The sequence below is a fragment of the Arachis hypogaea genome, chromosome 2, assembly GCF_003086295.3.
Source record: "Arachis hypogaea cultivar Tifrunner chromosome 2, arahy.Tifrunner.gnm2.J5K5, whole genome shotgun sequence".
Taxonomy (NCBI): Eukaryota; Viridiplantae; Streptophyta; class Magnoliopsida; order Fabales; family Fabaceae; genus Arachis; species Arachis hypogaea.
Window position 1 is genome coordinate 96,027,484 of NC_092037.1, and position 18,541 is coordinate 96,046,024.

The window sequence follows — 18,541 nt, forward strand, 5'->3', positions numbered from 1 at the left end:
TAAGTTCACTAGAATAAAAAAATGGGTCAAATCATAACTGGGCCTAAAACAAACAAACAACAAAAATAAAATAAACATAAAATAAATTCTAAGAAGGTGGTGTCTCTTTTAATTCATCTTGACTAATGAGAGTCTTCAATGTATCTTGTAAAATAGTAAGACGTTTGACTTTTGATAATCATTAATCATTGTCTTACCCAATTCTTGATGCATCTCCTGAACACATGATTTAGCCGTATTTACAAAACCTTCTTTTATTCTCTTAGTTGTTGCTCTTGTAATTGGACCAATTGGCATATGACAGTTCTCAGTTTGTCCCACATGACTCGTATCACCAATGGTGCCATCGATCGTCTTCTCCACGTCGATGTTTTGGTCTCGGGAAACGCTGCGGTCGTGTTGTTTGCTGTGTCGCCATTCTGGGACCTGTTGTTCCTAAGATCGCAGAAAGATCGGGTTCTAGCCAGGTGATACCGTTCTTTGGGCGTAACTCGGCCTTCGAGGTTTTGCACCCTGAAGTACAGCTCTTGGATTATTTTTCTCTCCCAATCCGTCGGGTGCCCGGGCTTCAGTGGGTGGACGGTCGTCCTCTTTTGGCTGCTGCTAGACCAGGGTTGGTTGATGATGCACAATGCTCATTATCCTCCCGTGGGTGGGAGGAGTGTTACCTTGGAGTTCGACAGTTGGGTTTCGTGGGTGTGAGTCATGATGGTGGTTTGAGGATTGCTCCTCGAGATTCTCCGTCATGCCGCCACGATTTGGTAGTCTCCACAGACGACACCAATGTACTAGAAGTCTCTAGTACGAGTTTTGAGATGGATCGGGAACTTGCGAGTCCGGACGGTCGCCGGATTATTTGGCTGGAGTAATGGGGGTGGTATCTGCAAAGATACTTCGACGCTCAAGTCAAAATGGATCTGAGAGGTATAAGGTGTGTAGAATGAATAACGTACCTAAGGGGCCTCTGACTCCCCTTTATATAGCTAGTGATAGTTATCTTATCTTATCTTAGCAAGATAAAGGATGTATTTGGATTTGAATGTTGGTTAGAGATTGTAGGGCCGGTATGAACCGTCATCATCTTATCTTATCTAACTAAAATAAGGAAGGTATTTGAATTCAAATATTGGGTCAGGATATTGAAAATTATTGATTCGTGTTTGGGTCGTGAGGATAACCCAATCTTGAGATTGCCAGGTTTAGTGACTGTTCCGAGAAAAGACCCGAGATCGGGTCCGTAATAATTTGTATATAGCCTTAACATGAGAATTGAAATTTATTAGAATTGAAATAAGTGCTATTTTTTTATATCAAAATATGAAATAGAATTATAATTCTCTAGAGAATTCTATTTCGAGGATTAATCAATGTAAAACATATTACTCTAAAAAATAATAGGAAATTAAAAAAAAATCTACGTAGAGATTAAAAAATATCAATTTATGTCACAAATATCTAAAGAATAAAAATAACATTAATATATGCAAACATATTAATATATGCAAACATATAAATAGAATGCAAAAAATAAAAAAATAAAAAATATTTTTTTATAAACAAATAAATTATACGAAATAAAATATAATTGACAAGACATAATATTTATATGACATGGTTGTTGAAATAATAAATGAAAATGATATTACTTCATTGTAAAAATATGAGTTTTTTAAACTAATAGACTAATAAATCTTATATATTTTCATAATTACAGGTATAAAATTTGTCCCTATAATAGATTTAGACAAGATATAAAATCAATAAAACACTTATACAATAAGTGGATCAAGTATTTGCTTTTTAAATTCGAAACCCTCAAGAAATATAAATTATACATCAAAGTTTTCGATTTGCTATTTCTCATAAAATAAGTGCTATAACATAAGGTGAGAGTACTGAATAAAGCTTTGCCAAATGTTCCAAAACAAACGTTTATATAACTGTATTAGACAATCTATTCTAATTTTTAACAAATGATTATCAAAAAGTTCTACCCATTTCAGCACATCCACCTGAGGAATCATTCAACTTTTGGCTCATCTTCTTCAGTAACTTGGCTGTAAGGTGAAACACAATACTGAGTTATGGAGAAAAAAAATAAATGAACAATGAAAGAATCATGCAAGATGCAAGCAAAGGAAGTAGAACAATGCAAAAACCTGTCTAAAAATCCTGCTTTGGGGATTAAGGTGAGTCCCTGGAAGCAAGATATCCACGGAAATTCTGAAGGTTTCTATCGAAATTCCAAAGACGGCGAAGGAAATCGTTGAACTGTTCCGATTCCTTCAGAGAAAATGCAGATGAGTTTAACCAGTTATATAATGATGAACCTCAAATAAAAAGTTAACATATAAAGTAATGATTGAAAGTGTGATAAGAAGTAAGATAGATTACTTGATCAACAATGCACTTCTCTTGAAGTGCTGTTAAACATTGCAATGCTTCAGGATAGTTATCACCATCATTTGATTCATCAATCAGTTCAAATATTTTGTTTCTCCTATCTTTGATTGCTTTCACAACAGAGTCTTGAGTATTTCTGCTTCCAGACATGGCTTCAAAAACTTGGGGTGGAGTAGGATTGCAGACGCTATCGACTTTAACCTCGATGAGATTCGAAGGCAGTGGGGTAATGTCTCGATTACAATCTTCTTCGCTAGAAGAACTCTTCTCAAGCAATAAACGCCTCAATTTCTTATGCTGCAAGATATTTTGAATGTAAAAGTTGTTTATGTTTGCAAACCATAACAACTAAGAGTAAAGTGGACATTCTTACCCTGGGATTTTCATTTGGCTCGAAACACCTCCGAAATGAGTCTATCACAGACTTGTTTTTCAAAACTAGGTTAGAATCAGGCTCTGTAATTTTCTTGAGTGTCTCATCAATAGGGGGTACTGCAGCACCCGGATTTTTTGACTTCAGCTCAAGACAACGATAAAAGCGCTGAAAAGATTTATGAATGTGTGTTTTAAGATCCACTTGTCAAAATCATATCCTTCTTAGAAAAAATAAAGTCAAAAGAGAATTGAAACATGAAAATAAACAGAATAAAGAATGTAGGAAATAAACTAGAAACAAACAAATGGGGCGAATTCATGCCTCTAGGACTGGATTTGGTGTAAAATCAGGTAGCAAAGCTTTCTCTTTCCCACATGGTGCAAGATCAAGCATTTCTACTAAATTAGCTGCTGCCTCTAGCTGCTGCTGATTCGGCTGTAACGCTGCTGGGAGCTTACTGAAAGAAGGGAACTGGAACTCACGCACATCCTCGGCGAAAGGAAGTACATTGAAGTAAAATGAATCAGGCTGTAAGAGCATGATCTTGGAATATGTTAAGTCATTTTAAAACAAATCAAGGCAGGGAAAGCAAACTAACTTAAAAAATGAAAAAAGAAGATTGACAAAACTCACAATATTTTCTTTATCAGATATATTCGGAGTCAGGACCCCAATAACAACTTTGGTTTGTCCCCGTCGCCACACACAACGTAGTATCGCCACCTTATTCATTTCCTTCATAGCCCTTGCCAGCGCAGAAAGCGCAAGCATGGCGTTCGTATTTTCCGGTTCAGGTATGAAGATATTGACATCTTTCATGTAGTAGTGCCTTTAATAGACATTGTAGGACAATAGTAAGTAGAATAATGATTAAGAACTCTCCATTAGCAAACTCAAATCAAATGAAGCATATTTGTATACATAATCTTTACCTCAATACATTAGAAGAATTAGTAAATCCTAGAAGCTTAACACCCTTTTCAGGTTTGAACTTAACAGCATCCAACGCGACCTTCGACATAGGAACTAATTGAGGACCATAATGATAACCTCTGACCCTTTGATCTGAAGGGACAACTATATCAGGAGATTCATAACATTTCTTTAGATTGGGAAGCTCTTCTATTGTTTTCTTATACACCCATACCTGATTATCATTGAAGTTTTCATGAAAACATGAACAAGTAATCATCAATTCTACAATGTTGTTCTTTGCACACAACTAGATTTAAATAACCACACAAACAAAATAGCAAATTGCAGGAGCCAAAAATGAATCAATACGAGAAATATGATACTTATTTTCACAAATCACAACACAGAAGCAAACAGAAACAGTAGAATTGAAATCAGTGCTATTTTTTATACCAAAACATGAAATAGAATTTTAATTTTCTAGAGAATTTTATTCCAATGATTAATCAATGTAAAACATATTACTCTAAAGAATAGTAGGAAATTAAAATAAAAATTCTACATAGGGATTAAAAAATATCCATTTATGTCACAAGCATCTAAAGAATAGAAATAACATTAATATATACAAACATATAAATAGAATAAAAAAATAAAAAAAATTATTTTTTTATAAACAAATTAATTGTATGAAATAAAATATAATTAACAAGACATAATATTTATATGACATGGTTGTTGAAATAATAAATGAAAATGACATTACTTCATCATAAAAATATGAGTTTTTTAAACTAATAGACTGATAAATCTTATATATTTTCATAATTATAGGTATAAAATTTGTCTCGATAGTACATTTAGACAAGATATAAAATCAATAAAACACTTATACAATAAGTGGATCATTAATCTGATAAAACATGTATTTGCAGCACAAATCACAGCACAAAAGCAAACAAAAACAGTAGTATCCTCAGTTCACCATGGCTCAAAGTATCCAACTTAATCAGGGATAAAGGTTTATATTGCCCATGGATAACTCAAGCTTAGAGCATTCAATCATCATTGAGAAACAATTATCATTCCATTGATCATTTTCCTAATTAAGTAAAGTAAGAATTGACTACATTTTAATATTCCAAGATATTGAAATTATCAATTTTTTATCAATTTTTTACTTTAGGATGATCTAGAAATACTCATAATCATTTATTTACATAGAGTAAATAGGCACACTGCCTATTAAAAAATTAAATTAATATAACAATGAAAATGAGAAACTTTTACTTTAACAAATGGTTTATCGGTGGGTTGAGTAAAAAAAATGAATACAATGAACAATGACACATCAAAAACATATTCATCATAGGCCTAGAAATTGAACTTATGTTATACATCATACCACAGATCTCACCTTGATCTTCATTTTTGAGCTTAGCTCAAGATCACCTCTGAAAACTGTATGTGGGGTTTTATTCTGTGTTTTAAGAGCACCAAACAAAGAAACTGGATTCCCCACATACACTATTCTTGTAGATGTTTCCTTTGAAAAGATATTTAAAAGGCGATGATTCTCACTAGCTGTCGTCTTATTTGCCTTCTTCCGACAAAGCTTTCCTCTCACAATTATGCTTTCCATCCTTGTACCATGGACAGACATTTGTTTAGCAATGGTGGTAACTTGCTCTTCTTTTGTTCCTTCTATAGATGCTTTTATTGGACATTGTGCATTCGTAATAAGACAGAGTCGTTTCTTCACCTTGTTAGCTTTCGGATACATTTTTATCAGCATATCCATGCCAACAACAATAGCATCAAGAACTAATATCAGAATTAAGGTATCCACAAAAAGGTAAAAAGACAATATAGTAATGGAACAAAATATTTGTCACGAGACATAAATTAATGTAATATTATAGTTTAAAGTCAAAGAACTTGCACAAAGTCTACTTTTATTTATAAAGGGTCTGGTTATTAATCAGTAGCAACTAAGAAAACATAACATTGAACAAGTAAAAGCTTCAACAGTATGAAACCAATTGCTCTGTGGATACAATCTCCATCTTTAGTTCCTCGGGGCAGTTTTTGTAAAGCCTCAACCATATCTCCATCCACATCTTTAAGATTTTTCAAAACCACGACATGTCGATAACCACCAAGTTCCAAAGTAAGTTCGTTATAAGTTTCTGAAAATTTGAAGGTAAAGACAAGTGAGGGAAGCCTTTAAATTTGATCAAACTTTGTTACAACAAAATAAGATAACTCACTGAATCAAAGTAAACAAACAGCAATAGTGTGAAGATTCTACATAACAATATGAATAGCATAAGTAACATCAACAATGGTAAATCAATAGGCAAAAACTCATTACAATCAAACACAGATAGTGCGAAGATTCCCCGAGAATGAGAAGCAAAATCACAATATCATTACTAAAAGTTAATCAAGGAATGTTTATTGAGTTCTACCTCTACTAATCTACTTTCAGCCATTAAATAACTATTATCCATGATAGAAAAACAATAGCCCCATTTGATCATACAACAATCCACTCATATCGAAAAGAGTAATGATATAGTATCACAAAATCATTGCCATATATCCTCCTAAATACTAAAATGTAGATACTCTCAATGTCTTCAAATTTTAAAAAACATGCAATTCTTTCTTTATTTAGTAGTTAGAAGAATGTTGAAGAGGATCAAACATTTTCAAGCTAGAAAATGCTGAATTCTTGTTATTGTTCCGGTGCAAAACTTAATACCAAATTATGTAAAAAATGCAAGAGAACATCGTACTCTACAACTTTTGTTTACATCATAAGGATCAAAGTAAGCACCTTTTGTCCCAAATAACACAACTCCCACTTTATCATGCCTGTTGTAGATCAGCTGCACATAAATTAAAACAAAAACACGAAAAGGGTCATGCAATTGTTATTGTTGCAAGTTGCAACTATTAGAAAACAAAAGGTGAAGAATAACAGTAGCAGTAATGAATAGAAGACCTTCTTCTGCACAAGCATGGAACAAAGCTTCTCAATTACAGGAATAACAGAATGCATGGATGGACCCACATCAAGCAGCAAAACCAAAGCTTCCTGTGATCATTATAAGCAAAATAAATATTAAAGTTTGAATTTTTTTTAAATGGGTGTCTGTTATTCATCTTTCTATTAAAGCAGAAAAACCCAAAAGGCCAAAGCCCCTATGTAACTAAATTTTGGCAATGAAAATGGAAAAGTTATTTCTTTTATACAAAAAAGGAAAAAAAGGAATATGATTTGATAACCTTGTTAGCCATGGAAAAGCAGAGAGAAAGATTTAAGCTTGAAGAAGAAAGTATAGTGTTGAGGTGAGGTGATGGTTTGTCTGCGTTTTTTTTTTCTTTTTTTTTCTTCTTTATTTTTTCTCTCTGGTCCGCTTCAATGGTTATAAATACCAAAAGTCACAAGTGTCCTACCATTGCGTAATGTTGTCTTTGTCTCTTGTAATATCCGTCATGTAGGATTGTATGTTGTCTTTGATTTTCACACCTAATAATATCTGATTCTATTTAAGGGTTTTTTGTTTCGTGTAATTGTTATTCTTATATACTATATTTATAAAAGGTTAATTACAAAATTTTCAAGAATAAATTTTATAACATATCATTTATGCACCTCATATGATAAAATACCAATAAAAAAATCAGTAAATAATATTAATCAAATATTATTTTAGAATCTTTAATATATTATAAATAGCTTAAAAGAAAAATATTGGACTTATTTTCTCTTCCTAGTGAGACCTAAATCCATTTTGGAGGCTGTCTCTTTATAGGTCTGCACCTATTTATTAGTATCTTAATCAAATTTTTTGAGGGTGACTAGAGAGTCAGAGAGTGAAAGAGTAATCATAGGATAAGAGAAAAAAAAGGAAATAGAATTCTCCTTTTTATGCAGAATAGTCAACTTTAACATAAATTTTATTTAAATTTTTGTTTTATATATTGTTGCATTTATTATTGAAAATAGAATAAGATAAAATATTGAGGATAAGATATAAATAATAAAAACATAAATTTTATACTTTTATATTTTGTTTAGTGATAAATTATAATAAATTATAAAAATTTAATTTATTCTCATTTTTTTATTTAAAATTTTAATAATAATAATAAAATATAATTATAAAAAATTAATAAAAATAATAAAAAAAATAAAAAATAAGTTGTGTTCTTTGTTAGTGTGTCTATATCCTTCTTGTCAGAATGAATACAAAATATACTAATTCAGTGTCTCTGTACACAATGTCTCTATACATGTCTTATCTATCAAACACGACTCTATGTTTTTGTGTCTCTATACATGTCTTATCTATCAAACACGACTCTATGTTTTTGTGTGTTCGTCTCCGTATCCCGTCTCACTAAATTGTTGTCAATAGCTCTCATTTTGAGTATTTTTTATTTGGGTAAAAATATTAAATAATACTCAAAAGTCATATTGTTGATAAAAATTCTATTTTCCATCGGTACTAGCAGCCTATACACTATCCGTTCAACCTCTTTTCTCCCACTATCAGCGACGTTTCTCAATATCAGACTCTTCAGCTTCGACAACGAGGCAACTCGCTATGTGCGCAACAACACGAGATTCTCACACTCAAACACGACCTCATTATCACCATTTCTTATAAGGCAATTGGAATACACACATACAACCAAATATCCGCTACTACTAGACATTATGGCTAATTTGCGAAAGAATAAGGTGTAAGAGAAGCAGTGAACTTGTTGTGAAGAATATAATGGGTTTCATATCTATTTATAGCTGCTGAAAATTTGTCCTAACGTATTTTCTTTACACAGTAAACAAATTAATTTTACATGTATTTCGTTTACCGTGTAAACGAATTTATTTTACACGTATTTCGTTTTCACTGTAAACGAAATGCAGTGTAGACGAAATACGTGTAAAATAAATTCATTTACACTGTAAACGAAATATGAGATGCGACGCAATTTGGTAAAAACGTTGAAAATTATTTATATCGGTAAATAATAGAATTATTTTATATAAAAAAATCACACAAAAATTTTTGCACATCACACAAACTTAGTAAAAATCATTTTGCACATACACATAAATATTTATATAGTACAGAATTTTTTGCCCCTAACACAAAGTTTTACTGCGAATGTATTTTGTTAGTTGCTAAGTCAATATGTTTAGTATGTTGTCTTCAAAAAAAATTTGTACTGCACATTAAAATTATGTGCTGTGCGCCAAGATTTCTGTGCTATACCCCAAATTTATGTGCTATGCATAGGAATAACAAAATGGATCGAACCCGTCGAATCTGCTAAAAAATATGAAAAACGCTATGATTTTGAACCTGTCAATATCGAAAAACTGCGCTAAACCTACGAGTTTTGGTGCCAAAGATTTTTTTATAATAAAAAAGTGATTAATTATACAAAAATTAACAATCATATAATTTTTAATCATAAATTTTTCATTTTTTTTGTTCTTCTTTTTGTAATTCACTTTATTTATTTATTTTACACTTTTATATATATGCTGAAATTATGTAACTTATTTATTAAAATAAAGATGATTCAATTCGTTGATATTATTTTCAATAATTTTATTAAAAATAAAAATTTAAAAGAAGATAGCAAAAAAATTGTATTATAATTTAATTATTTTTATTTATATTTAATTTTTTAATTCTCATATGTTTATTGTTTTTTTTTTAATTAAATGTTAACCAGGCTAGCTCGCCAATCCATCATAAAAAGTGGGCCTGACTAGCATTTTAATCCCACTTTACTTGGCACGCACGAGGGGCTTTTTTATTGATGCAGCCTTTGGTAGGGTGGATTACCCATTTTGCCACCCTTAGCTGTGTGTATTTTTTGTTGGTTGAATTTTAATGTTTTGAGTGTAGTGCGTATTTTGTTATACTTTGTTGAGTGGGTGTTGATATTCTCAGACATGTGGCCCTTCGAAAATTTTTGTGTTTTATACTAAAATTTTTTTAGCTCTGCTCCAAAATTCATATGTTGTGCATTAAAATTTTCATACTCTAGTTTTATGAACATATATAGAAGAAGATTATGATAAAGACGACGAAGACGATAATAATAATGATAATAAAGGAGGATGAAGAGAAAAAAAGAGAATAAATTAAACAACAATAATAACAACACCAGTAGAAACAACAACAATAACAACAACGGTTGCAAAAATGACGACGACAACCGTGATGGCAACCATAATAATACCGACGTTGAAGAAAGAAGTACAAAATATATGTATGAAAAAAAGAAGCACATGATGATTTAGTTGAAAATTTGGTTTAAAATACACTTGGACATCTAACTTTATTAATTATTTATTATTGTTTTTACATCAAATATGAATAATTATGTTTTTTTATATATAATAAAAGAGTAAAGCATCGTTTTTGTCCTCAATATTTGGGGTAAGTTTCAAAGTTGTCCCTAACATTTCAAATTAATAATTTTGTAATTAAATATTTCAATAATGTTTGTTCATCATCAAAATTAAATTAGAGTTTTCCAAACTCATCAACTTCTTTTGATTCAACCTCAAATCACTCACACAAATCTCACAATCACTACCTTTTAATCTAAACTCTAACTTAGAAAAAAGAGAAAGTATCAAAGAGGAGCATAAAATCACTAACTAAATAAAAAAAATGAAGTCCAATACTCTAATACAGCCAAAAATAAGCAACTTTGAAAATAACAAAAAAATGAAGTCAATTTTTATGTAGCAACTTAGCTGTGAAAAAGTGAATCCAAAGCCTTCAGGTTGCATAGTTAACTGTAAATGACAAATCATCTACAACATTTGCAACTGGTTTTATTCACAGCCTTCATTGAACCTGTTTCTTTTGCACATGATGTGATGACATTGACAATTAATAGAAGCAAATAACTTTGTATAAATCAGTGACGAACAGAAGCAATGCTAGATAATAAAATTAATTGAAACAAAAACAGGTGTATTTTTTTATATTAAAATATAATTTAACTATAGATCATACCAAGAATGAAGAATTCAACCAATACTAATTCTATACATAGTTTATTCAAAAACTATTCCATAATAATAAACAAAAGAATTTGTTAATAGATATGATTATATTTACGATGGTCTAACGCTTTTTTCAGTCAAACACTTCTACCTACTATACTATTATAGCATGACTTCTTTCTGAAATCTCTCGCCCATTAAAGGGAACAGAAAGAGAACAAAAGAAGAAAAAGTAGGACAATGAATTGAAAAACAAAGACACCAAGTTTATAACATTAGCTATAACCTAGTAACTATTGATGACTATTTTTGGTATAGAATAGAATAGTTATTTGCTTGAATATTATGGTACATTTGGTTTGCGTTTTCATTTTCAGCATTTTCTATTTTCTGGATTTTGTAAAGGTTCCTGTTTTTTACTTTTTACTTCACAAAATCCAGAAAACACAAAAAATGAAAATGCAAACCAAACATACCCCTAGGATTCAACAATATAATCAAGAGATATGATTATTTTAGAAATGTATATTACTCACTCCTATTGACTCACCTACTCTCCTTAACTCACCTTCTCTCTTTGACTAAAGCTTATTCATACTTTCTCAATTTTGTGAAGGGGAAAAAGATCTAAATCAAGTACTACTTGTACAAAAAGATGAAATAAAAATGATGATTTATATATCTCTACCAAATTCATAAATCACCTATCTGTAAACAAAAATTGTTTCGATTATTTTTTTTCCAATACTCAGAGCTTGTCATGATTTTAACTCATTAGAAGATCCCAAACACAAAAAGAAAATTTTTTATTCAAAAAGCCTCATTATTTTAAGTAGTATTAGTCTGAAGAACACCTAATATTATGATTTATGACCTAAACACATTTTTTTATTAAAAAAGAATAAAAGAAAAGTACTCTGCTTTTATAAGAGCAATAAGTTCATAATAGAATGTAATAATCACATTTAATTTTCATTAGCTCCACAATAGCTTAAAGGTCTTAATCTATTGTAATCTTCTTAGCCTATTTCAAAAAAAATTTGAGACAAACCAAGACCCTCCCAAAACAAACTTGATAAATAGTGAACTAACTCACAAGCAATGTCCCACAAACCCAAATTCATGGTGCTCACATCCACAATAAGCAATTACCAAGGTCCTACAATAGATAATCCTCTTTGTGATTATGATTAGTTTATAAATATAAAAAGGCTCCTATAACAGTATAGCCTCTGGTACTTCAACATTGAAGATCAATGCGTAGTTATTTCCAATTTCCTTACACAAAATGGTATTATTATAAAGAAAGAAGCTAAATTTTCCTTTCAAAAAAAACTTCACTTCCATAAACTTTTAGAATTCCAAAATATTCTTCTGCTTCTTTTTTTTTTTTAAATCAAGAAGCAAAATCTCTTTATTATAAAGACAAAATATTTAAGCAAAGCAAAGCTACAGTCAAACTAACATTTGGAATCTAAACTGAATTTTAACAATTGCACAATTGTGGCCCTAATTTTCTGAATTTCCAACAAACAACAAATGATTTACATTTCAAATATAAATTCCAAAATTGTACATTGACCACTTACAATTAACAACATTGTCCAATCTTTTTTCTTTCTGTTAAAGAGTGCATTAACATAGAATGTAAAAGACATCAATTGAAAATCATAGCAGGTTGAAATAGCAAGATATGCACAAGATAGACCCACGAATAACTTGAACCAAATGCGATAGAAAAAGGTAAAATATGTGAACAGGGCAATGAAAGCAACTACCAAAGTATTAGTAACAATGCACTTGAATGTTGAAAGTTGCTTTTCATTTATTTCGTTAAGGAACTGACCTTGAAATCAGAGAACAATTGGTCCTTTTTCTGGAATGTGTCCATTAGCCATAGCAACTTCAGTTTCACAAGCTGGAATCTCATCCACTGGAATCCGCAAAACATATCACAAGCAACTTCAGAAGCATATTTTTTACTATTTTGATTCTGTTCACTGCATAAAAGCAACAAACATATCAATGGTGCCCTTAATTGAATTATATATTGCTTAGTCGTAGAAACCCAGATTTTAGCATGATAGTAGATATACAATCTTAATTGCATACTTCAAAATTTAAATACTTTTTGGAACTGATATGAGTTCATATTATTATCAAATAATGATGCAAGACTTAGTAAGTAAAAAAGATGAGATCTAAGAAGGGAGAGAGGGACAGCTGGTAATGCATATAATCGGTTCCTTTTGGAAAAAGAGCTAGCCATAAAGGATCTTGACGATCCTTTAGTGTCGAAAGCATATAGTGCAGTATTTACTCATCTATCTCCTACTTCCACTCCACTGCAATGAACTTCATAATGTGAAATCCCCATCCAAAGACAGGTAATTTTAGGATTAATCTTATTTATCATATCCATGGTAGTTCTCATATTGAAATGGGATGAAAAGGTTGGAAAAAAAAAAGAGGCCAAATACTAAAATTTTATAAGAAAACATCACAATGGACTAGAAAAGAGCTGAGAAAACTGTGTCTCTCACAGCAACGAAATGGGAATTTGAAATTGAACATTCAGGAGACACAGAATAAAAACCCAAAAAGCAGAGAAAGAACAAAAGAAAGAATTGTAAGAAAACAGATCAAAATATATATAGCAACATTTTCCACCAATTTTGACACGCAAAAGAGGTAAATTGAATGGATTTTAGGATTTGCTATTTGTGCAACTCAATTCAATAACTTCAGTGTCAATATCATTATAGCATATAGCAAGATTGGAAATTCTACTATGTGTACTTAAAAACAACAACCATTTATTAATATACACAAATAATAATAATAATAATAATAACTCATTTGATTGATAAATATAAATTTTAAAGCACAAGATATTTGTTAAGAATTTAAGATTGCTTAAAATTGAAAGTTTTAAGTCTTTTTTAAATAATAAATATTATAAATTAAAAAAAAATAGTCAAAATTCAGAGCATATTGCTTAAAATGAGTTTATAGAGTGTGCACATCTTGAATATAATTAGCCTCTGAAGTATTGAGAAAAACTGTACCTAGATTTGAATCTCTGAACTACAGCCCCAGTGCCCCTGAACCAGCGACCCTCTATGTTTTCTGCACAATCATCAAAACCGTGATATCCATAACTACCGTCTCTGACCGTCGCAATGGTAGCTGGGATACCAGAGCTTGATGCCACGCCCCCATGTCCCGCTGCTGCTTTCGTTGTCCACCTCACTGCAACCGATCTCATAACTCTCCTCTTCTTCCCCAACATCGCACTTCCTAGTAGCTGCAGCTACTCCATCAATGTAGGCGTCGATGGTCTGCCTCCTTTCAGGGTTCATGATCATCCGAAGATCTTATTATCATGGTAAGAGAATATTATTCATCAAATCCTTCTCATTTCTGATGATAAATAAATTTTAACCGAATATATTCTGGGAGAAGGAAACCCAATAATCCTTACCTTAACACGCTTAAAATATTCCTCCAGTTGTTGCATCCTCTTCACTTTATCCTCTTGCTTTCTCCTTTCCTTCTAACAGAAAATCGAAAAAGAATCATTCTTCACGAAGACCGAGTTCAAAAAAATAATTAAAATTATTCAAAAATACTATGAATTGCATAAAAGAAAATCAAATTCAATCTAATGCCTACAATTTCTAGGATACATGAGAAATCCTAAATCAATCTAAACCCTACTAACCTCCGAGATCTAATCGAAGATCTTCACCACCGACATCACCAGATCGGAGAATCAGAAAGAAGAAAGTAATCGAACTTGTAAAGCTAAATATCTTTCACTCCCAGAAATCGGTACTCATCTCTCTAACCCCTAACCTAATAGCACAAGAGAGCCATAGCAGAAAGTGGTGGTAAATAGTAAAATATTAAATCAAACAACACAAAAAGATAAGTGAAAAATGGAATAAACGAAGCAATCAATCAAAATAGAATGCTCACCAGCCTGAGCAGGAGGAACAGGCTTAGAAGCAGATGAACTAGAGAAACGAGAATATGCCATCGAATGTTTGTCGTGTGATTAATTCTTAGCTAAGGACTAAAGGTTATATAAAGAGCCAAGTGAAGTCGAGTAGTCTGGTTGATTCTTCACCCTTATTAAAAGTCTCTATGATGAATTGATGATAGCTTTGCTTTTCTTAAGTGGGCTCATCCCCCTTCAATTACACTATGAGTACTGGTGTCTAGCTCTGTGATCTTCATTTAAGACATACAACAAGTACTACCAAATAAAATACTAAATTTATATTTTGAGTTTTTTATTTGTACTTTCTAAAAAAATAAAAAAAATAAGTAAGAAAAAAATTATTTTTTTACAGTTTTTGAAACAAATATTAATATTTTTAATGTGAGATTTTTCTATTATACTCATCTTTAAAATTGAATAACATTATATTTGGTTATTGCTTGTTAAAACTAAAACATCAAATTTTTTTTTAAATTGCTTTGGTGTGTGCACACAGTAATATGTGTATACAAAATTTTGATATATATATATTTTTTATAATATTATTAAAAGAAATTATTTTAAATTAAAGTGTAATATATAACGTAGTTGTTTTTATTAATAATTTATGTAATTATTCTATTTTATATAAATAATACAGAACAATACTTTTCAAACACAGCATATAATGTCAAATAGTTTTTTATACAAGTATAATAGTGATGTGTTTGTTGACTTTGTTGTCAACACACAGTATTATCAATTATGTATGTGTATCGGTGGAGAGTGAGTATAGATTCTCCGTGTCTCGTTTAGACAGGGACAAGTAGTATTGCTCTGCTATCTCTATATTTGTCACGTGAAGTAGTAGTCAATAACTCAGTATGATGGGGTATGAAAGCAGCAGAGTTTTGTCTCCAATAATTTGTGATGTAATAATTGATGTGATGTTAAGTTTTTCGTTGATATTGTTGTCTTTATGGGCAAAAAAAAATATATAGGCTTTGATGTCAATTACATGGGGTTTTTTATTGTTTGAAGATTTTTTTGGTTTTGGTTTTCTTTTAAAATTAAAAAATGATTATTATAAATAAATAAAGTTATGAGAAAATAATGACATATAATATTTTTTATTGTTGGTCAAATTTAGTTTGTTTAACATTAAATATTTAAATAAAAAGTTACAAAATTAACTGAACTAATTAATTTTTAAAATAAATTAAAATAGTTTATGAAAATAAATTAATTATTTTTATTTTATTTTTTAAAAACTAATTGATTCAATAGGCTTAGTTTTTTTTTTATTTGACCATTCCGATGCTAAAAAAACTGAATTTGACATAAAATTATCTATGTCACATATGACATATCATAGTTTTATATTGTGTGATCGTATAATATTATTTTTTTTTTCATAAGTTTTTTAACTCCACTTTATATATTTAATATACCAAAATTAAACAAAACTGTAAGCTATCCTGCGTTAAATTACTTAGGTAATAGTAGTACAATATGTAGTTAAAAGTTAAAATTTATTCTAATATAGAGAAATTTTCAGGTATTCCACTTACTTTATTGGAACTTCAATGTTCTATGTACGATTAAGTTGCAGGTTAATTTTTTGTCATATAGCTATTCATAAAAAGACAAAAATAATCCTTCAATCGTAAAATAAAAGGACAAAAAGATAAGTACGTAGCTTGAACTTTAAAAAAACTTGCACTGCTGCACAGAGAAGTCATGTGCAGAAATTTTATTTCTTTATTTATTATAAGTTATATTATTTGTGGTAGGGGTGTGTATGAGTCGGGTGAAACTGAATTTGATGTGATTTAGATTTGTCCCGAAATATATACTGGACCTATTTATTAGATCCGAACCCGACTTTAAATCTGAGGAAATCTATACACTCTCGGGCCACGATTATACCGGATAAAAATTGAGTGAAAATCGGGCTGTTAACATTACAGATACTTTCTTATAAGCTAGCATGTGAAAATATCCAAATTTTCAAGGTTCCAACTATTATTTGACATGGTAAAATTCACTTAGAAAAATATAACAATAACCAACTCTTCTCTAAAATTAAAGCATAACCATAATCAATACTAATATTGTATAATAACACTAAATATTTAAATCAATACAAATAACATAATATTATGCATTAGTCTAAAATCTTATGCATTTTAAACATAAAACATTAACTTATAGTCTTATAATAACTAATAACACAAAATATTAAGATTTACAATACTTAAATTTCACATAAGAATAACCATTATCCATCACTAATAACACAAAATATTAATTGTGTATGATGAACGGGCTACCAGGCCGATTTAGGGCGATCCGAGCCATGGTCCGACCCGACCCGAAATAATGATCAGGTCTATTTTTGAGATCCTTACCCGATAAAATCATACCAAATTAACCCTTAAAGTGTTCGGACCGAGTCAAATCTTCAGACCGGACCAGACCATGCACACCCTAGTTTGTGGAATCTCATAAAAAAAAGATTTTATTTACAAGATGCTTAAAAATAAAATTATTTACAGTAGTTTGAGCTAAATGTATAAAACTAACAAATTTATTAAAAGAAACAACACTTTTCTATATTTAAAAAATTATATATATCATGTTATTGTATATTGATTAAATAATTATGCATCTATTTTATATATTATTTTTTAATTTGAGAAGTTATTATTTATATAATTGGCACATTGATTTTAATTAAAAAAAATTAAAACAATAAATTTTAATCTTATTTCATATATGATACATGACAAATTATTAAATTTATAAAGACTTAAATTTAATATTTGCAAATATGATAACATTATGATGCTACAATTTACTTCTTCATTGCTCATCAAATAAAATTATTCAATTTGAATAATTTATTTTTTATTTTTAAAGGTATAAATTGTAATTGTTAATTATGATAAATGATATGCCTAGTAAAAAAATAATTAAAACTTATTTTACTTATATTTTTTTAAAATCAAAATATTATTGGTTTTTAGAAAACTCAAATAAATTTTTTTAGTAAAAACTTTTCTTTCAAATGTATCAAATATGTTTAAAATTTAATAAAAATACTTTATTATTTTAAAAAGTTTTTTTTTTTAAAAATTCTAATCCAAATAATTTTTAAGTAATGTTACACATCTAAGTTTTTTTATGAATCAAGTCTAACTAAGTTAAACAATAAGATTTGGAATAATATTAGCTATAATTGATTTGATTTTTGTTACGTTAAACTAATTTGGTTATATTTGGTTATTCAATATATTTAATATTAATATTATTTCTCTTTAATAAATATAGATGAATTAAAAAGACAATCATACTTACCTTATATATAATGACTTCTTTCTTATATAATAGTATTTAAATATAACATAAGCATATCGATTTAAAAATATTTTTATAATATATTATTGAAATTTGTCTTTTAATACTATATTATTTTAAACAAGAAAAACAAAGAGAAATAGAAAAAAAAAACTAGAGATAAATATTAAATAGATCTCTATAATTAAAAATGATTTTTTTTGTTTTTTTCATTCTTTTTAAATTTTCTATTTCTTTACTTTTATTTATCTACTTATTTATAATATATTAAAGGTGAAATTTAATATTGTTATCTTAAAAAACTAACACATAATATAAGTAAAAAATATTGTACATACATCTTAATAATAAAGTTGATATATTTTTTTTCATTTAATATTTTCTTCGTCCATCTTTAATTTACTAATATTAAGATTTTTTTCGTTTCATTTACTTTTCTTGATTATCATAG

General features: G+C 29.4%; 1 protein-coding gene across 9 annotated transcripts; it reads right to left on the bottom strand.

Moving 5' to 3' along the window:
- Positions 1 to 1,752: 1,752 nt before the first annotated feature.
- LOC112753394 (ATP-dependent DNA helicase 2 subunit KU80) lies at positions 1,753 to 15,020 on the bottom strand. 9 transcript variants are annotated; one of them, XM_025801612.3, is made up of 16 exons: positions 14,727 to 15,020; positions 14,470 to 14,603; positions 14,230 to 14,298; positions 13,814 to 14,121; positions 12,592 to 12,745; positions 6,705 to 6,797; positions 6,537 to 6,588; positions 5,752 to 5,883; positions 5,112 to 5,518; positions 3,712 to 3,926; positions 3,413 to 3,608; positions 3,101 to 3,307; positions 2,777 to 2,944; positions 2,395 to 2,700; positions 2,160 to 2,283; positions 1,753 to 2,057 (listed from the first exon to the last, which is right to left on the bottom strand). In XM_025801612.3, exons 4-15 carry the CDS (start codon positions 14,035 to 14,037, stop codon positions 2,185 to 2,187), a joined length of 2,253 nt encoding a protein of 750 aa, XP_025657397.1. In that variant the 5' UTR covers positions 14,038 to 14,121; positions 14,230 to 14,298; positions 14,470 to 14,603; positions 14,727 to 15,020; the 3' UTR covers positions 1,753 to 2,057; positions 2,160 to 2,184. The 9 variants fall into 9 exon arrangements, with proteins under 9 accessions (XP_025657397.1, XP_025657394.1, XP_072077327.1 ...); XM_025801609.2 differs by having other exon boundaries at positions 3,101 to 3,322; XM_072221226.1 differs by having other exon boundaries at positions 14,230 to 14,301.
- Positions 15,021 to 18,541: the final 3,521 nt, after the last annotated feature.